This window comes from Caloenas nicobarica, chromosome 3 (genome assembly GCF_036013445.1).
Source record: "Caloenas nicobarica isolate bCalNic1 chromosome 3, bCalNic1.hap1, whole genome shotgun sequence".
Classification (NCBI taxonomy): domain Eukaryota; kingdom Metazoa; phylum Chordata; class Aves; order Columbiformes; family Columbidae; genus Caloenas; species Caloenas nicobarica.
The window spans coordinates 67,291,317-67,316,696 of NC_088247.1; the positions used below are offsets into that span (position 1 = coordinate 67,291,317).

Below are 25,380 nucleotides of genomic sequence, written 5' to 3' on the forward strand. Positions count from 1 at the left end.
TGTATCATTAGTGGCAGAAAGCATCCACTGTTACAGTCCTGCACCAGAAATGTTAAATAGTTAAACAATATGGTGGCAAAGCAATGGTTAAATAATACATTGATATTAAACATTATAAAACGTAAAGAAGGGGACCAGCCACTCTTCGTGCTTCTGTTTGCAAGGAAGGCAAGTAAGATGTAATGCTGGCGAGCCTTTATAATACCTGAAGTTTTCTCCCTTTTCAGCGCAATCCTCCCATGCTGGTGAATGATCTGTTTGAAGATATCAAAGATGGCATAATGCTAATTGCCCTTTTGGAGGTTCTTTCAGGGCAGAAACTGGTAAGAACTTCCTTCCCTCTGAATATACATGATAGTTGCAAAACTTCTCTAGGAGATAATTTTATAATATGTTTCTATATTTGAATACCATAAAAAACATGACTGCTACACAGCAAAACAAGTTTATTCACAGAGTGGACTATCTGGTTACAAAACCAAAAAAAAAGATGATTACAGACTGACATTCTTGATTTTATTCATTTTCTATTAATTTTGTCTTAATAGTTCATAAAAATTTGGTTATTTGTATTAGTCTTTGCAGTTCATCTGGGTGTTACTACTATGACACAAACAAGGTCTAAACTGCAAGCTACATCTATACATTGTGAAGAAATAATGACAGTCTTTTCTTGTTAAATTTATGGCTTTCTCTCTGAAAAAAAAAATAAATTGTGAGCCCCTCAAATTTCATCGGGTCTTATATCCATTTACCCTGACAGTTGCTCTGGTACTGTAAAGAACCTTATCTGATGCCAAATGGCGCTTTCACAGCCAAGTTATATACAGAGGCCATGGTGTGTACAGGACAAATAGACTGTCTTTTGGGAACAGGCTGGTTTTGTGCTTGTGATGTAGGAGAAAAACAAAAGGGTTTTGGGCCAAGGGCTCTCACTTTTTCCAAAACAACTCGCAGGTCGAGTGGCAGCATCTGAAAGAGCAGAGCAACAGTCTGGCCTTTGGCTTGCTGGAGGGTTCAGACGTTACCTGCTCCCTCACATGTGGGCACTCTGCGAGTGCCACACGTGCCTCTTTCTCATATTTCACCTCCGCTTTGATTTCAGGTGATACCCAAAATTTGGTAGTAATTCAGACTGCAAGAGTGATTTCACTGTAAGATAGGAAAAAAAGCTATACTTTCAAGCATGTTTCTGCTCTGTTGAAATTCACCTGTTTCTGTTTCTGTTCGTATAATACAGAAAGTCTCCCTCTTGTGGCAAAACAAAAGTGGTAAAACAGGAAAAGAATTTTAATGCGGCACCTGTTACAATGAAATTCATTGGCTGTATCCTGCCTACATGAATTAGTGAAAGACGAGAGATATTGCAGAACCAGAATAATGTCTGATATTCTGCAGTAGCTGCAAGAGGAATTTCAGAATCAGGCCTTTTGTTAAATTCATTTGTTAACTTTATGAACAAGAATTTAAATGATAGCAGTGGTATATTTGCATTACAATATAAGATTCAGTGGGGAATTTAATTCCACTGTAGAGTATTAGAAGCCTAGGATGTGTTCTTGATTTAATTCAAATAATTCTGTCTCTTTTTAGCCTAAGTGTCTGAAGTTCAGCAAAATTAATGGTTCAGTGAGGGTTTGTGACAGATTTTTTTTTTTTTTTTATAACCAATGAGGTATTAGAGAGAATGGATACAAATCCTCTAGGAGAAAAGTCTTCACCATAGACTGATTTTTAAAAATAATAACCACCTTGACTTCCCCTTTGCAAGCAAAATGTTTTACTAAAAGATTGTTGCATTCTCTCAAATAGATACGTGTGTGTCCACGTATAAAAAGAGAAGTAGTTTATTTTACATAAGAAAAACAGTTCTCTGGTTTGATGAAGTTTATGGGCTGAAGCCCACAGCTTGCATCTTGAGGTTATTAAGACATCTTATAATTTTTTTATAATACAACTACCACACTTATGTCCCCTATATCTGTCGGTCCTCCTGTTAGTATATGATAAAATAGAATTTGACTGTTCCAAGGAACATTTTAACATGCAAACCAAACTAAGATATGTACATAAGATTTTATAATAATCAGCAACTTAATTTTTGCGGCAAATTGGCATAAATCTAATTGAGCTTTACACTGTTCTTTCTCTTTAAGCCTTGTGAGCAGGGACGTCAGCTGAAGAGAATTCACTGGGTTGCCAACATTGGCACAGCTCTGAAGTTTCTAGAAGGAAGACGGGTAGGTTGGGTAGCATTTAGTCCTGGTTTTTCCTTATTTTTTTTCTTTCTTTCCTTAAATGTATGATTTGTATTCATCTACCTGCTCTTATTCTCCAAAGTTGGAGCTATGTATGCAGACTTCGGTTTCTATACAGTGCCTAAAAATTGCTGTAAAATGAAAATGTCAAGTTTCAATATTAATAGGTAGCAGGGGTTTTTTTTCCCTTAGTTAGATTCACCTTGGATGATCTCTCTTCTTTTTTTTTTTTTTTTTTAATGTGCCCTTCAGCTCCTCACATTCCCTACTTTCCTGTTGCTGTTCTTGGCAAAGAACAGTGATCTTCAGTTCAATAGAGACATTCATTTATAATTAAAAGAATAGATTTCTGTACTTCCCCAGGTTTTACATGTAAATCTCTACTCTCTAAAAATATAGACCTGAAAATTTAGAACAGTGTGACCCCTTATTAGCTTGGCAGGACTTCAGACTAATTGTTGGATTGATTTTGGTACATACAGTGCTATGGACATTTTAGAAATGAAGCAGAATATTTTATAAATTTAACAAAAGACAGAAAACCTAGAAGCTCAACATGATCTAGGTATGAGTATCAAATAAAAGCAATCTACTTCTACCTTATTCCCTCATTTTTTTCTCTATATTGTAATGACTTGTATCTGGTTTTTAAATTGGATTACAGATATTTTGTTCCCCTTTCTATTTTTCTCAATGCGGGTGTAACACCTGATGAATTTTATGTCTCCACAGTGTTGTACACCAGGAGCTGTTGCGTTTTGGCATTCTTTCCCTCTCTTTAATCCTATGGCATCTTGACCTAATTATTCAGAGTGTTTCAAAAAGATGGACCCAATTTCAAAGCAGTATACAGGGTGTTTTGAAAAGATTTGAAATCACGCTATCTCTGCAACCAGGAACCACCTATGAAAGAAACTCTTACCACTTGAAAGGGCAGAGCATAGTTTCAAATGATTACCACTAGATGCCTCTCCCAGCGCACAAACAGCCCCAGCCTCAGTCATTTGCAACATGGCAACCCTGCAACACAAGGTGTTTTGGGTCCATCTTTTTGAAACACCCCGTATTTCTCTTCTATGGGCAACAATCTTAGCAGATGCCTGTAGAAAGAAATCTATAAGAGAACTCTTTTTTTTTAATTGAAAAATATATAACCAAAGCAAAGACAAATATATTCCAAAAGCAAAACTCAGCTTTAGCTCACGATTTCACTAGTACAGTTTGTTAATACTAACCATATCATATGCAGCCTGAGAGCAAAGGCTTATATACAAAGAGCTTTCTGGTGAGACCTGTACAAGATAAGGCAAGGCTGGAGTGAAGAGAAAAAAACCCCTATGCTTCCCTAAGTCTACATGTCACATGTTCAGTGACCTGAACTTTTAATGACCCAGCTTACATCCCAGGAATAATACAGCACTGCATCCAGATAACTGACCTTGCTGAGGATCAAAACAGATTGCCGGAAAGGGCGTATCGTGGTTTTGCTTACAATAGTTAGGTATTTTTGTCTGGACTTTTCTTAGTCATTTTTCTATGTACTTTGTATCAATATGCCAGATTTTCTTCTAGAGGAAGTTGGAAATACGCGATGTGTCAGGTAGACTCGTGTGGTAGCAGGTGGTCTCTAGGTTTAATGCAGCCTGAAGGATGCATATAGCCAGTGTGTCAACCTTTTCCTCCCAGAGGAGGTGGGGAAGCTGTTCAGACAAGTGCCTCTTACAGTAGCTGAGTGCAGTCCCTGGTCTGTACTCAAAGGTGTACTCGAAGGGAGATGAGTGGCTGCATGCAGTGCTTTGGGGAGTGCCCACAGGGTTTCCTTCCTCCATGGGCTCTCCCATAAGTTAATTTTTTTTTCATGTTTAATCAACTCCTTATTTTCACTGTCCAAACAGACTTCTGCAGATACTGCTGCGATAATGCAAAATGCAACTGGCAGTTAACAGATATCATTCTGGACCAAACTGTTTGGTTGTTTTTTTTTTTTTTTTGTGGTTGTGAAAAGTTTATTTTGTAGGTTTAGATCAATTTTAATGGATTATAAGACAAAGGTAACACAAGAACTAGAGTAGATAAGCTATGCTTCTGTGAACAGTAGCCTAATCAGAATATTTAGCTGAATCCCTGTAAATCTTTTCATTTGTAACACATATAAGAAAAACCTTGCTTTCTAGAAAAAGAAATGCTTTTGTTGGATTTGGTCCAGCTGAGAGAATGAAACTCTTGGTGTATTTTTCTTTGGGTAGGTAATAGAAAAATTTCCTTATTAACTCGTAGAGAAGTAAGTAATGTCCGTTTTCCCAGAGTTTCATCAGATTTCTTGCTGGAGAGGGCTAGAAATGTAACCCGTGGGGATTTCTCCTCTGCCTCTTTCCAAGCAGCCTGTAGAGTTTTAATTCTGACAAGAGCTTCACAGCCCTGAACAACAATTTTTTGTTTGCCACTGAAATTATCTAGTGGGTTTCCAGCTTCTGATTCAGAGAACTGCAGTATCTTCTCTGTTTTCAGGAGACAAATGAGGTCACCTAAAGTAATTCTCCTGCTCTTCTGCAACCTGTTCTCCAAGGTTTTTCCATAACCTTTGTCCATGAACAAGCTTGCAGTGTATGAACACTTTAGCAGCTCTTCATATTTATATCATGATTGAGGGCAGACTTAGTTCTGCCGAAGAAATAAGTGTTAACATATTTACTGATTTTCCAGTACTACCTGTTTTATTCAATTTCCTTGAGCATTATTTACTTGTTAATTTCTTTATGATATATTCTTTACCCCCTCCTTTACTGCCTTTTATCTTATGAATTTATTTTAGGACGATACTTTATTCAGACTACAGATTAGCATTCAGGAATGAAGAGTCATGGAATCTGTTCCTGTTGCAGTTGAAAAACTATGCCCTTGGACAACTTATTTTTTCCAACTCTTTTCTTATTGTAAAAGAATTATAGTCAGGTTTGTCTTGCAAGGGAGCCTTAATCAGTAGCGGTAATACCCTTTGCAATAAAAGTCTCTGTACTGGAGAACTGTGGCATTCTTTTTTTGTCTTATCTTTCTTTTATGTTTTTTTCCCCGCCCCTTCCTTTTCTTATTTATTCTTAAATTCACTTTTCTCTTTCCATTCCAAATCAATTCAAACTATAGCAAGAAAACCCTGCATAATTGAAACTCCGTTATGGAGTATTTAATTTGCTTTCCTTATTAATTGTGTTCCAAGATGTGCCAAAAAACGTGCTTTTTTGCATTATAAAATTATAAAATTATTTCATTTACCTTATAATTAATTAAAACTTTTTTTGGTGTCATCCTTTTCCCTTTGCTTTTCATGCTAGTCCGTATACAGAGGATCTCCGGTTTGTACAATAGTTCTATGCAATTTTTATTGTTCTTTCTGCTTGAAATTAAATATTTTTGTTCTACAAATAATAGCATGCAATTGTCCTAAAAATCTTTCATTACCTATAGCCATATTCTTCTAAAAAGTGAAATTGCACCATTCAATGTTTTTTTTTAAATTAAGAAACTTGCTACTTGATTGCAAAAATGCATTAAAAATATACAACCTATTTGAAGTGTGTTTCATATTTTTTATCACTCCTTGTGTGTGGTAATAACACATTTTCTTTCTTATATAGATTAAACTTGTCAACATAAACTCAACTGATATTGCTGATGGCAGGCCTTCTATTGTACTTGGCTTGGTGTGGACCATAATTTTGTATTTTCAGGTACTACATTGTTTATACTTCAGTGTCACTTGCTCAAACAATGTTTCCAGATCATGATTTCATATGAACTGATGTAATTCCAGTCTTTCACCAGTGCTAAGTCATTTTATAATTAGCCGAGGATCTGATCCTGAATAAAGCAACAATCAATGGTAGGGATGCTCCATATTGGGTAAAATTAGATACTTGTATTTGGAATGTATTGATCTGGGCCTAGAAATGAGTTCCTTCGTCACTGGAACATATTCTTCCACTTTCTCTGAAGAATACAACAGAGAAACAAAAGAAAATAATAGAATTGTAGATTCTTGGTATAAATACCTTTAGCATCCTCAGTAGTGATTGTGCTATATGTCTAATTCCAATGCACTTGATGTCAGACAATAATTAATTTCAAAAAATACAGGTAAACATGCTGATTTTGCTGGGAGATGCAGATATTTGCAAGGTTAAGAATTAGCTGTGAATGGTGTAGATTGAGAGGGCTTGGAATTTGTAGAGGAGAAATCATTTCCATTCTGTTGAAGCTACGTGGGAGGGAAAAATGTTTTTCTAAGTCCTGTCCATATGAGTTAAAAAATGAGTCACTGCTCAACCATTAAAAAAAAAAAATCACACACACACAAAACAACCCCCACCAACCAATGAAACAAACAAAAAACAAAACACAAAAAAACCACACTACCCCCTAATTTTGTTGCTCTTCTTTATGGAGTTCTTTGGCTTTGGCTCTCCTGTGATATAGTTTTCACGTGTCAGGGATGCTGTTCTCTTAAGCACCAACCAGTGAGATGCCTCAAAGGTTCAGATCTCCTTCCCAGACTAAAAGTTAGCCAGAGTGATATTAACATTTTTATTTTAATTTCTAGCACACTGAGATAAATGGGGAAAATGGTGCTTCTCAGAGTTACTGAAAGTCTAGTTCTCTACATCAGTTTCACTTGGGTCATTTTTGGGGCTTTTCTTTAGTTGTCACAGGCAGATACATCATTTTAACATGAGTGAAAGCAGAAATGCATGAGAATTGTGGTTCTCATTGTGGCAGACTCATTCTGTGATGTGGCAAAACTAGGCAGCATAGACAATCTTGCAACATCCTCTGCATATTACTTTTTCATGTTAGAGAATCAGATTGTTAGTCAACTTCATGTTCTTAAAAAAGTCATTAATGATTTTCATTTGATGAAAGGCGTGATGCAAATAACTGTCATACACCCTTGGCAAGCACTGCTAATGCACTTTGCTTGCAATCCATTAACTATTCCTTCACAATGTACCTGTAAGCAAAGCTGCAATTGAATTTGTGGCAAAACAGTAAAATGGTAAATAAAGAACTATCCAGATGAGATCATTGAGGTTACTTCCATTTAATTGAATTAGCCTCCTCTGAAATTAGTGGATTGTTTTATAATTTGAATTCAAGCTAAATGGAAGCCACTGTCTCCTGTTTCAATGGTAATTTTTCATAATAGATAACATGACACACCTGATTGTTCTTCTAGCTGTAGAGTGTCAACAATGTCTGTGATTGCTTGATGTCATGTACTTCTGAAATTAATACCACCATCAGGGCACATACATTAGCATTTTTGAAACTACGTTAATGTACAGTTAAATAAAACACAGCATGTTAATCATAGCTTCTGCCCAACTTTATTTTTTCAGTTGTATTAGGAAAATATTTAAGAAACTGGTGAGAATTAAGATTATCTACAAACAGTCCATTAACATTTTTTTCCCTGCAGATTGAAGAGCTTACCAGCAACCTCCCACAGCTGCAGTCATTGTCTAGCAGCACTTCTTCTGTGGAGAGTGTTGTCAGTTCAGAAACTGCGAGTCCCCCAAGCAAACGGAAGGTGGTAACCAAGGTCCAAGGAAGTGCCAGGAAGGCTTTGCTAAAATGGATACAGTACACAGCAGCAAAGTAAGTAACCTACAAATTAACTGATTTTGTATTTTAAGGGCAAACTTTTTCTTCAGATTCTAAAGTCTGTAGGTCAGGGATTGTCCTTTTGCTTTGTTTTTATACAGCACCTCTCTGTCATATTATTTTTGGCAATTGAGGCTGCTAAATATCACCACCATACAACAGGCAAGTAATAAATAGTTATTTGCATTAATTTTACAAGCAATCATATTTTATAGTTTCCAATTAACGAATGGGATTATCTTTGACAGAATGAGGAACTGAAAACAGAATTACATGTCTGAATGACAATGTACTGGTCCTGCTGCCAAAACACTCAATGTGACAATGCAATTCACACACTGAGCTAGTATTCCTCAGTGACAGAGCTTGTAGGAGCACTAAATTCTGGCACTTGCTGTTGAAAGGGAGGTGATGAAAAATTATTAATATCCTTCTGCAGTTTTGTGATACAAAGGACCTATTACTACAGAAATTGCCATCAATTTTCATTCTTTTTAATCCAAGTTATGTTAGAGTTATTTCTTGCTACCTCTTGTTAACTTAAGAATTTTCTCCTTTATTTGGTATAATTATGCCATGTTTGCTCTGTTTCCAAAGTGACATAAAAAAAGTATAAATTAAATCAAAGATACAATAGTAGTTTGATGGCTTCCACAATAAGAAACTAAAAATCAAAGATGTAAAAGAATATAATGGATTTATTTTTTCAAACTAAGGAGTCACTGCTATTTGAGGAGAACAATCGTGCAAAATGTGGAGGAGAAATGGCCAGTTATGCAAAAGTGCCTTAGAGGAAAGAAATATAATTGAAAAGATAGAGACTTTCTCTAGTTCTCCAATAAATAGGTAGAAAATACTAATTTATAGTGCCCTACAGTCTAATTTGGCATTCTTCCTACTGCACTGTTGTCAGTAAGAGATAGGCGACTGAAAGTGTTCAGCTGCAGTTTCCAGGCATGTAAACAAATAAAATACAAACAAAAAAATGAGGTTCATAAATGCAACTGTCAACATTATGGGCAAGACTAGGTGAAATGTGTTGAAAGAAGCAGGGAGGAAGGAGGGCTACACTTTGCTCAGCCCTGCTTCATCCTGTAATTTGCAAGGGCTAGTTCATTAAACTCAGTGAAAGTGTTTCACTGATCACAGTGAGCTTTGAATGAAGCCTTCATTCAGAGTTACTGTTGCTGTGAACCTCCCAATGGCAAGACTACCGTAATGTCTAAGTGAACCTTGGTGCACTTCTTTTGTTCAAAATACCGTTGGCTTATTGCCACTGGCAAGGTCACTGGAGACAAATATGGTAAGCCTATGACAAAAACTCTTGGATCTTCATAGGCAGAAATGAATTTATGCAGTGGATGGGTGGAGCTGTAGTCAACCTGATTAGCATTGCAGGAAAAACAGGTGGTTTAGGTTTCATATGGGTAACCACTGGGTGGAACATCTTCTCTCCTCTCCTATTTCTTCTAGTCCTGATGTTGTTGCAAGTCACTTTTTTTTTTTTCCTTTAATATTCTTTAGGCAAGTTGGAATTGAAATAAAAGATTTTGGACAAAGCTGGAGGAGTGGTGTTGCATTTCATTCCATTATTCATGCTATTCGGCCAGATTTAGTGGACATGGAGAAAGTGAGGGGAAGGTCGAATAGAGAAAACCTGGAGGAAGCCTTCACACTTGCAGAAGCAGAACTAGGAATTCCAAGGCTCCTTGATCCAGAAGGTACCATAGTTGAAAAAAGTTTGAACTACTTGCATGGGTTAAATCAGATGTGCTGTTTCAAAGTGTTTAGACATTTAAGCAGCATTTTATGCCATTCAGCTAAAAATTAATTTATTGTGTTCTGTTTGTGTGTAGATGTGGATGTCGACAAGCCAGATGAAAAGTCTGTCATGACCTATGTAGCGCAGTTTTTGAAGTACTATCCCGATCCTCATCATACAGTGACTGATGTGCAGGACAATGATGTAAGTTTCTCTTGCACAGCTATACAAATCAGCATATCATGACGGTGGCTTTATAAATACATTTTGTAGCTCTCATAGTTTATTCTGTTTGCTTTTGATGAGCAGTTCAGGTGAAAAGTGAACACAATAAGAAAATTGGGAAAGATGACTGAAAATAAAGGAACTAATGTTGCATATATTAACTGGTAGATGGAGAAAATAAAATGGAGGCAGTTACAAATTTGACACCAGTTTCTTTCTATTGCACAGTGATGTTTGACTGTTCTCTCTAAGGAATTGTCTTCTGTCATGTTTCCGTCTTGTTGCTTTTTTATTTTGTTTTGTGTATGCTCTAGTGCATTGGCTTTGCACTAGAGTGGCTACACTTACTGATGCCAAGTGATCATGACTCATTTCCTAATCCTGATCATTTGCTTTCTTCATGGAAAACACAGGAAACACTGCTGAGACAATCTGCTCAGCCCCAGCAAGAGAGAAATAGGAAGCAATTTTTATCTGTGTTTCTTTGCATTCCCTACAGAGCTGTAGAAGTGCTTTGAGAGCAGTGAATCTCCCTCCTTATGGCTATGTGTGCCTAAGGCAGCTGTAGCTTTGCTGTCCGATTCCAGTGCCTGAGCTCTGGAATTTTTCATTTTCCTCGCTGCAACATTGGTTGAGGACATACATGTGCTGATGCCACAGCATCCCACTGAGCAATCAGGCTGCTGAAGCAGAGGGAGTGAACACTGAAGCCTTATGCTATGGCCTTTGGCAGGCTAAGGCAGTCCCATCGCCTTCATACCATGGCACACAATGCAGTTTCTGCTGCCAACAGCCTCGGCCTGGTCTGCTGCTTGTGCTGGGGTTGGAATTTGAGGAACAGCCTTGCCACCTTCTCCTGAGCTTTATGCAGAGACAACACGGGAGAATGCAGGACTCAGCCACTCCACACTCTGACTGCCTCTGGCTGTACCCACAGAGATGATCAGAGATGATAGCACATGAGCTGTGCAAGGGAAGCCACTGAGTTGCCTCCAGAATTCCCAGTGAATTACTAGAAACAACACAAACTCATCATTTTGAGATGCTTAGCCCCAAACCACTTCCTCTTCCTAGATGTAACTAAGATATGCCAGTAGCAATCCAGGTGAATTTTGGTAGAACTGCTGATCCCCTGCATATGACACTGCAGAAATCAGGAACTCCCAGACTTTGAGAAGAAAGTAAGAGTTTGACATTGCACTGAAATTCTAGTATCATAATTCTTTGTTTCCTTGAGGAAGAACTATATTCCTTCTTACACCTCACTGGAGTGTCTGGCTGTTTAAGACAAACATCACTTCATCGGTGGAGTCTCCAGTCCAGAATAGCAATGGGACACTCAATTTTTTTCTGACACATTCTGCTAATTCCTCTCTGGAGAAATTCTTATCTGCATCAGGCACCCGTGTCCACTCTATATCTTGCTCCCTAGTCCTGTCCACCATAACTTCCAATTCTCTTACCTCTGGTCATAGTACAAGATGATGACCACATGGCGTGTTATAGTTTGATGGGAAAAGTTCTTTCATCAGTTTGAGATTGGATAAATACAAAGCGTCAAATGGCAAAACTTTTGGCACACTTTGGTCTTTTATTACTATAAACTTTTTTATTTCTGTCATATATCACAGAGAGAAGCTTAACTTGCACTCGACTGCTTTACTTAGGAATTTTCAGGGAGAATCTGTCATCAGATAATCAAATTTCTCATAGTCAGAACTTGCATTTTAAGATATTTGATCTGTTTTCAAGAAAATCGTAATGATAGATTTGGCAGACTATCATATACAAATTCCAAAAAATGTTAGGACCTTAGTTTACACAGTTCTGGAAGGGAGAGTGAAAGAAGCCGGGATTTAATGCAGTTGATCCTGTTCACTGCAGGATACCTAGATGAAACAAGATATCCAGATAACCCTTGCCAAAATAAGTGTCATTCATATTACATGATACCTACGAAGATATTAAAGTGCTTAAAAATCCAACGATGCAGTTTAAAAATATACAGACATAAGCATAGCGTTCTATATTTGTGCAGCATTTGAAAGGAAATTTGAAAAAAAATCTTAATCAAATATTTTGTAATGAAATATCTTGTGGAAGTTGTTTTTTTTTTTCACCAAGTGTTTTCACATATTTTAGCCCAGATTCTTAATTGCATATAAGTTGGTGAAAATTAAGCAAAGGATCATTTAAATCACCAGGTTAAGTAAGGCTATCACAACAGCACATCCAAATTGACAGTATTGCCAGCAGGTCAAGGGAGGTTGTCAGCTTGTAAGGACACACTTGGAGCACTATGTCCAGCTCTGGGCTCCTCGGTACAGGAGACTTGGACATCTTGGAGAAACACCAACGAAGCACCACAAAGGTGATGAAGGGACCAGAGCATCTGAGAGAGCTGAAACTATTCAGCCTGGAGAAGGCTCAGAGGGGTCTTATCAATATGTATACATTCCTGAAGGGAGGGTGCAAAGAGGATGAAGCCAGGCTCTTCTCAGTGGTGCCCAGTGACAACACCAGAGGCAATGGGCACAAACTGAAGCACGGGATGTTCCCTCTGAACATCAGGAAACACTTTTTCACTGTGAGGGTGACTGAGCACAGGGACAAGTTGGCCAGAGAGATTTCTCCATCCTTGTAGGTATTCAAAATCCATCTGGCTATGGTCCTGGGCAACTGATTCTATATGTCCCTTCTTGAGCAGAGGGGTTGGACCAGATGACTTCCAGAGGTCCCTTTCGACCTTAGCCCTTCTATGATTCTGCAATTCTGTGATAATATTTAAAAACATAGTTGATGTATTTAAGATTTTTTTTTTTAAATGAAACAGTGACAGTAGAGGTCTTGCAATGCAAGAGGAATGCTCTTTTCTAAACAGCATCAATCAAGAAGAGAGATTTAAGTTCCTTTGAAAAAACAGAAAAGTAAATTCTTTTTATAAGAGCAAGAACTGTTTTCTTTAGTACTTAAGGAAACACTCATGAACTTAACTCTTCACAAATTTAATGGAAATCCTTTTTGATGGAAGTAACTGCGTATGTCAGAGTACAACAAATGACTTTCTTGACCGTACAAGCCATTTAAGTGCCTTTTTTAACCCCATTCTACACCCATGGTTATTCTAATATTCACCTTGCTAAATTAATGAACTGGAAAAAATGTAAAGGAGCGAGTACTTCTATTCTCAGTGCATAGAGTTGGCAGTGAATCAGATGTCAGATGTTTCTGTGACTATGTAATCAATTTAGATTGAGAATTCATTTATTCTTTTTCAAGAAGTGTTGCCTGGAGGTTGAGTTGCAGGTATACAAATATATGCAAGATCAGACCAAATATGTAAGATAGGTTCATTCCAAAATAGCTGTTTTGTGGAGACCACGTTGCTGAGTTTTATGCACTTGTGATCACCATTGCTAACAGTGCAAGGGAGAACAGTACCTATTGCCCCTTACTTCTCTCTTACTGACCTTGAGTATCCATGTCCATCATAAAACTTTCTGTAGGAATTTTGAATTATTTGCATAGTTTAGTTATTTAGGACAGGATTCATCCATCTTTAAGAAACTAAAAGCTATGTGCTTACACTGCACCTGTAATCAGTGAGAGATACTTTTCCAGATGGCATCTTTCTTAAGATGGTGTCCTAAATAAACTGTCTTCTGGGAGTTTGTGTTGCAGAGCATTTCAGCAGAGTTAAAACTGCCTCAGGTGAATCCTTCCCTTAGGTAATGATAGGTAAAATGTTGTTGGCAGTTGATTAAAAAGAAATCCAGACTTTGAATTTTTGTGACCTGTATAATCCCCCTATTCTTGGCCTTTCTGTCTTCCCCCTGAAGTCTGGTGTAAAATATATATCTCAGAATGGTAGAATCCAAGTGCCTGGGAGACATAATCTTGCAAGACTCTTGTCTCTTAAACTCCTGGGATACTCTTAATTTTTTGTTTTCCAAAATGAAGCACTTTTAGAGTGTATTCCATCTGACCTGTGTTAAGTGCCTTCTGTAGAATGGCATGAGTTGGGCAGTAGATGCTAGATGCAACTTTTTCTCTATCTGTCAAAAAGAACTGTACGAGTGACTATCTATCTCAGTTCCAGATGTCTACACTTAGTTAGAAGAATCCTACTTCATTGTGGAGTATGTCTGGGGAGTTTTGGATGGGGGTGGGAAGGATTTATAACCCTTTCCCCCTGCCCTCCAGCCAAGTCAGCTACCACTGAGTTTCCTCAAGATGTGTTGTCTAGACAAATTCTTATTCATGTTCCCTCCTAATTCAATGTACAGTTTATAAGGAATTTGCATTTCCAGAATTAAAAGGGATCTAATGTATCATGCATGGGCCAGTTATGCACATGTGTGAACTTATGTAGTCAACACATCAAAGAATCACAGTTACTCTAAAGGTAAATCATGTAGTGACTAGTAATCTGGAAATCAGATCTAATATGAAAACTATTTCACTAGATATGATACAGACACATGAATTTGATAATATTTTAAGTACATCTTGTATTCTTGTATGGCTCTTTCATTGTTCTCTCTGGACTTTCTGCAAGCTTTGCTTTATTTTATTTGCTGCTTTTTTTTTTTTTCTTGTTTTCTCATTTGTTTCATATTGCTAGGAACTTCAAGCAATCCCAACTTTTGTCATTTCTTTTATGAAATTTAAGGTAAGGGTAATATGCTTCAGAATAATTGCTTGAATTGGACCTTTCGTGCTTTTTACCTGTTTTTATCCTGCACTTTTTTGACTTTAGATTTTGGGTGTTTTTGTGAACATCGATTTGCTAGACTTACATTAATCTTTCCAAAAAAGCAAATAGATTAACATAATGAGTCTAAGTCTACCTTCTTTCATGAGCTGATCCTAACAGCCTAATGTTTATAATTTCAGAGAAATATTATAGAAAAGCAAGTAAACTTTCCTATAATAAATCTCAGACTATGCTTTTGGTGTTCTTAAGTATAGCTATAAACATGAAAAAATAGATTACAGATCAGTGTTTCTACTCATCTAATCTCATTTTAGATGGATATTTTTGTATGGCATTAGGTTTATAGTGTAGATACTAGATTGTGTATGTGATTGTGTAAGTGATGTATGTGGAGTGTCTGTTGGAAGGAGAGAGCATTCATGTGTAATTGCATGATATGCACTGCTCCTTTTTTTCACATGAATTATGATATTTTTAAAATATAATTTTTAATAATCTTGGACATTTAGGTACTTATAATTGTTGGGTATTAAGTGAGAGAAGCTCAGAAATCTAAGATGCAGTCTTTGAGATGAACATTTGGAGGTGAAACTGGAAGACAGCAGAAATGAATATCTTATGAAACAAGTAACAGGTGTCACTGCAGTCAGTCAATAGTGTTAATAGTTTGACCTGATGCAATTAATTACCTTGGTTCCACATCAATTTTTGTGTTTGGGGGGTTTTTTTAATATATAAGCAATAGGTTATTTTCAATTAAAAATGATCAAGGGTTCATCTCATATTTTGTATATCTAACTAGTGTTATGTGTTGAAGTGAAGATTAATACTGATAGCAGAATTATTCCCATCATCTCAATCCATTCCAACAAGTTTGGGTAGCTTTAATGAGACTTTGTTTTACATTCTTAGCCTTGCACAGTCCCAGTGTATTGCTGCTTCAGCTAGTGAAGATTTGAAATGGCAAAAGATCTGTCAATTTCTTTATCGTGGTATAAATTTAGCTATAGAGGAAGCACAGTCCTTCATAGTATTTCTCATGTAAAGTCTTGCTCTTCTTGTGCTCTGATGAGCAAGTAATTCAGAAGATAATCCTGTCACCTCCAACATCTTTATGCCAGCAGAGTTCCCCAATGTCAGGAATTTCCTGAGTAGCAATTGCAAAAAATAATTTTCTGAGCTACTCCAGTGATTTACTGTCTGCTTTTACAGATAGGCATTAATAGCTCATCCCTGAAGATGATGCTTGGCTCAACATTTACCATGCATCTGTGATACTGTTGTCAGTGAACATATTTCAGTAACACATATACATGTATACATCCAGTAACACATACATACAAACCAGAGTTTTCAAAAGGAATAGTGTAATTAATTGAATTCATGTATAAAGATTATTAAAGTGACTTGATTTTCTCAGCACACAGGCAATTCAATAGTTCAACATCCCTGAAAAAACAGGTGACTTAATTTTTTTAGATTTAAAAGCTCATATTTGAAAATTCTGTCTTGCCTGTGCCTGAGAATTTGAGTAGTTCACCTGATGTATAATTACATATTAGAGAACCCAACAAAGTACTCCTTTTCTAGTCCGTAATTAAATTTCACATGAAACAGAGATGTGTATTTTTAGCTCTTCAAACACCGAAGTATTCTGTATTATGTAGTTTTCAAATTAACTTTAGCATATCAGTTAAAAAATAATGTTTTGACTTTAAGTCTGGGCTGAAAAAATTATTTGTAAATTTAAATTGTACCCCCTTTTAATATATATACTCTTTTCTCTAATTCTTTGATCTTCTTTGGCAGTTGAGTGCTCCAGTTCTGTTCATCTCTGCAAATCAGCGAATATTCATACAATAGCGTCAAGATAAATTAATACTTTAAAATTCTGTTTGTAAGTGGCATGCAGAAAATAAGTTACAGTGGCTTATATAAATTTAAATAAATCTGATCAGAATTCAGTGGTTCTCACACTGGGGAAAACACAAATACTTACAATTATACTAGGTAACTTTTCTCTTATGGTTTATGCTCTGATCTGTATGCTACTAAAGATGTGCAGGCTTTAGAAAATAGTTTACATATCTGTTAGAATATCCTTTTGATATATTTTTTTGCTTGCAGTAAGAACCACTAGGCACTAATGAAAGTCTTGTTTTAAGAATGATAGCTTATTAAACCTGGGCGTGTTGGTGTCAAGTGCCTTGGTGTCTAAGAAAGTGAATGTTTTATGCTTTTTGTATCAACCAAGGACCACAGAACCAAGTTCACAGGTGATAAGTGATGTGCTGAACTGGAAACCTGTGAAAAATGTCTAAATAAATAAATAAAATGCCTGTTGTGCACTGTTGCACAATGTCTTTAACAGCACTCAGGCAGTTACTGAAACACCTACATTAGCAATTAAGCAAAGTAAACAAAAAATTGTCTAACTAAATAATAAAAAAAACATCACGGAAGACTCAATGCCACCTGCTAACTTTATCTCTTCACTTAATGTCAGAGAAATGGTATGCAATTTATGAGAGGTGTGACTGTTCCTGTGTTCTTTATCTTCAGGTACCATAGAACTGTTCTAGATCCTGGTGATATTCTATTTCAGAAAGATTTGGTCAAACTTGGTTTTAGCCATTATTAAATTTTTAAACTGTATTGACAGGAATCTTGCAAAATACCTGTTTTGCACATATTGCAGCCACATAGGTGCTCTTCTTGCAAAGACTGACCTTAAGGAGGTGCTTCTCAGCAATAAGAACGTGAGCCATAGAGGAATAAAAGTCGTGATTTACAAAACTGAATTCATAGTGTGAATTAAAAGAAAGGTACAACATTGTGACACACTTTTTCTCTTTCTGACTTCGAGAATATCTTACTTAAAGTTTCAGTTAGTAGGATTGTTATAGGTCTTTCAATCCATTAAGATACATAGTTCAGTATTGCCTTTATGGAGCTGACAGCTAAATACTAACAGAGATCTCAACAGTCTTGCTCTCCTCTCCTTATATTCTTCTACTCATAAGGGAGTAGTCCTGGCTTTGCCATTTGTCTCAAAGAATCTTGATGTTATTTTTCCATGCACGGAGCCAACTACCAGACTAGAAGACTAGGAATTTCATTCTCTTTCTGTATATTTAAATGATTTGAGAGGTTGGAATCACTAGGAGTTTTGGCTTCTGGGGACACTGTGCAGCTAAGGAAACCCCAGCACTACAAACAGCTGGAGCAGGGAAGTGTCGTATGTGTCCTATGCTGTTTCTCAGGTACCAATTTTGGGGCTTGTCAGAAGACAAGAGCATGAGCTATAGTGAACTTTGTTCCACCACAGCTGCTCTAATATCATGTTAACCTCAGTGCAACTACCCAGCTAAGAATTTACCTAGTGAGTTAACATATGTAATACCTGTAATGTTTACACGATCTGTTGTGCAAATTCTGTCCAACCAGCTACTGCTGTTTTGAGTAGAATTAGTAGAAATACACCTAAGAAGGGTTTCTTTCTTATCTGAGGATCCTGTCCTTTCCTCGGCTGAAATGAAGCAATAGCTCTACACTTAGAATTATTAAGGGGAGTTATATTTTACATCTTTCAGGCAGCTTTCAAAGAAAGGAACCATAATTGACTTCCTTCCCAGGTTAGGATCTTTTCTTAAAAGAAAGTGTATTATTTCTTAAATACAGTCAGTGGCTATTTTTTTTTCATCACGTGGTCTGTTTTTTCTAATCTCATGTAATGCTTGAAACTTAATCACCCGTTTTAGGCGATTAACTCATATGATGTGGTGTTGCATTTGTTCACGGTAACAGACCTGTTTCTGACAGATTTTACAGTAATGTGGCTTATATGGTTTCAAAGAGTAGCTTCTGATTAACAGCCAGCTCATATGGTTCATTGATTGGATATCTGAGATGGACACTTGTAACCCACTTTATGAGACTGCTTACACAGCACACAAAAAACCCCTTTCTGTTGTCTGCTAACCTTCTCATATAACATGCTCACCAACCTGAGATTTCCTGTTCGCATTTTTCTGTTCACTGCCAGGTCATTGAATTCTGCAGAGATCCTTGCAGCCTTGCAAAGCACCAGTGCCATGGCAGACTGAAGTGTTAAGGCAAAACTGTAAAACATATATGCTGTTCTTCAAAGCTGTAAGATGGCATGGAAGTAAATAGAAACTGAAAAAAATAGGTTCTCTTTCACTCTTTCCATTTTCCTTGTTAAAACATTCTCTATCAAAATATTTTGCCAACTTCTGATCTCAGAGCTGGATGCCAAGGATTACTCTGAGGTCACTCAGAAAGTAACTTTTTTTCCAGCAATAACAGACTGGATAATAAAGTGGAGGTAAAAGATGATAAAATCCTTTCCCATGTCGGTTCAATTAACTTTTACTGAAAATTGATTCTGCAAATATGTTGAAGACTAAAATTAGCATATTTAAAGGACTTTGTGTTAATTTAATATCAGATGAGAACTGCAAGTAATATCTGTGTCACAGCAATGTCCCAAATGGTTGTGATTTCACCACTGTAAGACTCACGTCTAGATGCTGAGTTGTCCTCTTATACTCAGGAAGCATTTTTCAATTAGACTGTATGAAGAAAACTGATAAGAGAATTGGGCCCAGATGTTCCAATGGCTTTCACTACAACTAATGACCTTGATTTGCTAGAGAGATGTTAATTTCTGGACTATATCTGACACCTCTACTAATGGGCTGCAATGCTTTTCTTGTGTGTGTGGTTGCACTAAATCACAGAAGGAAGACAGACTGATGCTGAGAGACCTCAAAGTGTGGGCAGAACAATTTGAAAGAGACTTAGCTCGAGCACAGGTGGCAGAAACGAGCTTACAGGAGAAATACCAGGTAAGAATAGGCAAAATTTTGTATTATAAGACCTTATTGTCATCATTATGTGTAACATATACTGCAGTATTTTATGCGATTTGTATATATGCAAGTCAATAGACTGTAGTTTAGACAAATAAGGACACAAACTGTCTTGCCTTTTATTGGTGGAGAAATTATAATGTCAGCTCCAGCTTTGCTACGTAGAACAGCGCACAGATGGTTTGCCTAACACGGAGCTTTTTCTAGCAGTGTGAAGAAGGACTGTCCTAGTTAGAAGTGAGCATGTGTCTGTAGAGTCCTTCCAGATCCTGCGTGATATAGCTCAGATAGGAGGTATGACTGAAGGCTGAATGAGGTGACAGGTGGAGAGGACAGGGCTTAGAGCTTCATTTTTAACCCCTCTCTCAAAAGTTAGTGTCTAAATTGGCAATACAAATTTTGGCCTAAATTTTCTCCTGAAGCTTGGCTGTTCTCTGAAAACAGCCACTGTTTATCCCAAGTAGCATTTAATCCATTTGCTGGTTTATCTGATCAATTATTATTTCCTTTCGTATAGGGTTCAGACCTGATAACTGAAGGGAGATAAAAAAGCCCTACCTATGTTTCTCTGGAGGATTCTATACTCTGTTAAAGTGCATTCCAGTGTAAATATACAAGTTTACTGCTATTCCTCTTTGCGAAGGATTAGGACTGCTATCAGTACAAAATCATAGATTGTAGTACTCAATAAATGTTGAAGAGTTTCATTCTTTGACTTTGTACTGCATTGATTTGATTTTCTCTTTCTACAGTCTTTTAAGCATTTCAGAGTACAGTATGAGGTAAAAAGGAAACAGATTGAACTTGTAACCCAGTCATTAAGGAAAGATGGTAAATTATCACTTGATCAAGCTATGGTGAAGCAAGCATGGGACAGAGTTTCTTCCAGGGTAAGTTGAAAATTATTATGCTTTATATTTCTTACTAAACGACAGATGAGAATTTAAAATCATTTAGACACTTGTTTGCTATTGATTTTGTTAAGCATTAGGAACCTAAAATGAACCAAATTTCTAGCACTGTTTAATAATTTTGCATTTGTTTTGAGATTATTTATTGCACTATCATCTTTAATATTGCTCAAAGATAGAATATGAACTTCAAAAAAATGACGATACTTTCCAGTTTCCCTTTATTAGAAAGTGTGTTCACAGTGCTTAGCCAAGTTCAAAGCGTTGTTGTTGAAAAGCATGAGCAATGCCCCTTCAAAATGCAATGTTTTAATGTAAATTACTAGAGTTATCTGAGAAATTATAATATAACATTTTTTAATATAACTAGAAAAAAAAATTGTGTAATAATGAATACTTTATCAGTCAATGAGGCTTTCATGCTATTTTCGACCTAATTGCAATGGTAACAAACAAATATTAGTATTTGTGATAGTAATTTTGTAACAATTCAATGAAAAATCCCAAGTGCTTGTCCCAAATGAGAGATTGTTAAATCCTTATTACTCAGTGTATATTCATGGATTTTTTTTTCATGTCATATATTTAACAGAGTGTCTGTTTAAAAGTATTCTGGAGTTTTGACATAATTTTCATTATTTTTGAGTCCAGTAGCTGGGTTTGCTAATAAGACACAGTATTTTACTGCTATATTCTTGACTCCACAGTCCTTTCAGACGCATTTTCACTTTACACATAGAAAATGTGTTCAAAATAGAGATTAAAAGATTTTATGCAAAAGTATGAAATAAATTACATTGGGTGGGAAAAGGTCTCACATCCCTTGCTGTGCCTGTTAACTGACGAAATTCCAGATCTTTAGCTTGTCAGTTGTTCTAGTTTATATGGTCAGTTCTGTAACTGAATTACGATTCTGAGAGAGAAATAGATGAATCATTGAATGCTTATAGAGATTTTACTGCCTGTGAGAATGCTATAATTTCAGAACTAATGTGAAATAATATACCTAGGTTTATGCCTCAAACATGCTCTGTTATGCGGGGGTTTGGTCTTACAGTATAAAGTCTGATTTTTCTCAAGATACTTGTTTGTATAATTAAGCAAGGAAGGAAGTTCAATCCTGTTACTTTTATTTCCTAGCTGCTCGATTGGCACATACACCTTGATAAATCTCTTCCTGCACCTCTGGGTACCATAGGTGCTTGGCTTTATAGAGCAGAGGCTGCTCTGCGGGAAGAAGTAACTGTTCAGCAAGCTCATGAGGAAACGGCGAATACAATACACCGGAAACTTGAACAGCATAAGGTAGATCTACATACATTCATTCTGTGCATTATATTTCATTGTTTCTAAAGCTGTAAATGTTCCTTACTAATAGAATGAAGTGAATTTTCAGAGTGTTGTGACAACAAATAGCGTGAGAAGTCCCCTCTGCTGTGGCAAACAGGAAACTTTTCCAGATGAATTTAAATACCTTTTCCATTATTCTGTGCTGAGTGCAAGTTTTCATTTAAAATGAAAACAGTGAGGTTTTTCTGTACATTTATGTAATTTATATGAGAATAATGTAGACAGAAATTGTTGGTGAGATAATAAGAGAAACAGAACCAGTAAATGTGATGGAGAAAGGAAAAGGATGCTGTAAAGAAAGGCTGCATTTGCTGAAGTAAAGTTGTATTTTATATTGCTTTTTTTCGCTATCACCACTATTTTAAAACTGGATTGTAGTTTTCATATTTTTTGTGGTTTGGATATGGTGGGGTTTTTTTAATTAAAAAGTAATGCCATACAATGAAGAGCTGCTAAGCTTCATGGTCATTTTGGAACAGCTGGATCTTCTGATTATTTTTTCTTAGAACAGTGGCAGCTTTTCTAACTTAAGTGGTGGCTAATAAAATTTAACCAAAACAATATTAAAACATATGAGGAAGATACGGTTTTCTTTCAAGGTCTAGTCCCTTGTAATGCTAAATTTCATTAGCTTTCTTGTTAACCTCAAACATTGCAGGGTTCATAGGATTTGACATTTGTTTTAAAAAAAGCATGTCAAACACTTTTTTGTTCTTATAATCTGAACACTATAGACCTCCTTTTGATAACATTCATAAGAAACATAAGAGAGCATGTTTTCTTTGCATCACAAATGCTGTGGTGAGGGATTTCTATGTCAACAAATAAATTTTGATTTTGGTTAGTCTATGCTAGGGGACTTTTCCCATGGGAATGAGATGGGGAAAGCTTCAAGAGAAACATGTGTAATTATATCTGTTCCTGGAGTTTGTTTTGTTGCTCAGATTTGCATAAATGAATCATAATGTACTATTGGATGGTACCAGAAATGCATTAGTGGGTTTTTTTCAGTCCTTGTTTACCAGGGAGTTGTTCGGGTTTGTTTTTTATGGTTTTGTTCAGATAACATCATCACTTTCTCTATATCTTTACCTGACCTGACATGGGTTATTTTAGTGAACTTTATAGTTAATGGTCATTTTGAAGCTAATACAAAATGTACCAGCTTATTTGGACAAACCTTCATGCAATTGGGCAAGTGCTTAAATTTGTTTTAGTTAATATTGCCACGAAGATCCAGAAATTAAGGACAGTGTCTATGTTTGTTGAGGGTCATTTTGCAGAACAGGACTTTACTTCATGAGAACACTGTGTAAAGGTTTTCATTGGCTCCCAGTAGATGTTGAATGAAACTAATGGGTTTTATTTTGACTTACCAATGCATGTTAGGGGCATCCCTTTTTGTCTAGCAAGGTCTCAAATGCAGCTAGCTGAGGTACTTGTTCCAAGTCTTTCCTTTATGTGAGAGCATGTTAGTCACAGGATACCCTCAGTGGAGTTCTAGCCATGCTAAAATCAGTGCATCACTTGCATGTGAGAAAGCCTAGGTAATTTCTCTTCTTAACAAGGTGTTGGCTGAAGTGGAAAACAATGAAAACATGAGCAGGTTGATGGGGGTGGTGGGACCGTCTGATGAGCCAAGCCAGTGAATTACCTTTAATTTCTACTGTGCAAAGACTGGGGAGAAAACCTTCTTCAGTACATAGGAATAAACAGACGTCTGTGATCAGTGCACAAGCCTGCACTTTTTTCCCCCAGGTGACAAAGGAGGACTTTTCCATGGTTTCCTTTGCTAACAGGCTTCTGAACACGTTGTGCCAGGAGCTGTCTGTATGCAGTAAAATAGCCACTGTCGTGTGTCCTCTCAGCCTCTGGGGACTTATTGTGTTATTCTTACAGTATCTCTTCAAAGACTACTGCCAGTCATTCATTTTAATATGTAATCTCCAGGAAACCGTTTGAAGCGGTGTTGCTTAGTTACAGTTGAAATGTGTTCTGCTGTAAGGTTTTTGCTGGTACACTTCTTATCACAGGAATACAGGTCAGGTACCACATTCTTCATTCGTTCATGTAATATAGAGAGAGCGATTCTGAAATCTTTTGATGCTGAGAGGGTGAAAAGTTTACTAAATACTGAATATTCACTTACATAAGGAGGTATGGATCTTCTGCCTATATACAGTGGAGTAGAATAGTTGCTGAAAATTTGAATCTGTACTTAATAAAGGTTAGTATCTATTATAAAGATGCAAAGAGTAAATTTAGCAAGATTATGCTGTTGTGATATTAGAATATTTGCAGACTGCATTTCAGGGATTATTTAATACAGTTAAGAGTTCTTGTTTGGTTTTTTGTTTGCGTTTTTTTTTAATCTTTGCAGTGTATCGTCTATTTTAAAATCTTCCATAATTGTTAGATACAGCTTTAGCAGAGCATCTTATAAGGGGGGGGTGGTCTCTATGTAAATGTTCCAGTTGATGTAAATGCTTTTGTGGTATGCATGCCCTTGCATGCAAATGCAAGAGCATGATCAAAGAGTTAACTACATTGAGTCATCAGTGCAGGCTTAAAATTGTGCTTATTAGTTAGATAGCCTACTGTGAGCCTTCTCTCTCTCTCTCTGTCTCCCGCTCTCCCCGCACCCCTCACTCTCTCAATCTCTCTCATTTTCTTAAAATCAGGACCTGCTGAAAAACATAGATGGTCACAAAAAGGCATTCCATGAGATCCACAGGGCCAGGTCTGTTAACGGAGTGCCTGTTCCACCTGACCAATTAGAGGATATGGCAGAGAGGTAAGGCTTTTAATGTGAAATTCACCCTCTATGAATGAAAGGGAACCTGTTTGCTTTTTAGTCTGTTCATGTAGAAATCGCTGTCTAATTATATTTCTCAGTGGGAAGCGTGAAAAAAATTGGAAGGAAAAATCTCCTAGCATATACATAAAAATATACCAAAAAGCCTGATGCATTAAAGATTGATGAGAATCAAAATAAGCTGTGAAGTCTGGAAGGGAATACTTTTTTACATTGATCCTGTTATTACTTGTCCCTGGAAGAAATGTTATGTAACCACAGCCAGGATGCATGTGAAAAAAAAGAAAAGAAAAATGACTTTGCAAAACTTTGTAACAGATGTAAACTGATTATTTTCATGAATAAACAGAAAAGTAATTAATTTGCTATTCAAGAGCAGTCATCAGATCATAATGCATAAATAAATGTTTGTAGACTCTGAATTAGGTGCAAGATTAGAAAAATAGCTGAACTGTAACTAAAGCCTTCAGTCTCTCCTGCAAAAATGAATATTGCTGTATTTTACTACAGTGTGGTTCATTTTATAGGTTTAATTTTGTTGTCTCTTCATCTGAGCTCCATCTGTTGAAGATGGAGTTTCTGGAACTGAAGTACCGTCTACTGTCACTCCTAGTCCTTGCAGAATCAAAGTTAAAATCATGGATTATCAAATACGGAAGACGAGAGTCGGTGGAACTACTACTTCAAAATTATATTGTAAGTTCAGGTTATTTTCTTTCCATAATTGTTTTAAAAAATATTAATATTTAAGATTACTGGAAATGAATAAAAGAACAGAAACTTAAATGAGAC

General features: G+C 36.5%; 1 protein-coding gene across 1 annotated transcript in view; it reads left to right on the plus strand.

The window, feature by feature from the left end:
* Window positions 1-25,380, plus strand: part of SYNE1 (spectrin repeat containing nuclear envelope protein 1) — a 295,209-nt gene that overhangs the window by 54,531 nt on the left and 215,298 nt on the right. The window contains exons 3-14 of the mRNA XM_065632672.1: window positions 228-323; window positions 2,157-2,240; window positions 5,891-5,983; window positions 7,729-7,907; window positions 9,438-9,634; window positions 9,770-9,879; window positions 14,525-14,572; window positions 19,381-19,488; window positions 20,265-20,402; window positions 21,564-21,728; window positions 24,455-24,567; window positions 25,116-25,284. Coding sequence (XP_065488744.1) covers window positions 228-323; window positions 2,157-2,240; window positions 5,891-5,983; window positions 7,729-7,907; window positions 9,438-9,634; window positions 9,770-9,879; window positions 14,525-14,572; window positions 19,381-19,488; window positions 20,265-20,402; window positions 21,564-21,728; window positions 24,455-24,567; window positions 25,116-25,284 — 1,500 coding nt within the window. The remainder of the gene's footprint in view (window positions 1-227; window positions 324-2,156; window positions 2,241-5,890; window positions 5,984-7,728; window positions 7,908-9,437; window positions 9,635-9,769; window positions 9,880-14,524; window positions 14,573-19,380; window positions 19,489-20,264; window positions 20,403-21,563; window positions 21,729-24,454; window positions 24,568-25,115; window positions 25,285-25,380) is intronic.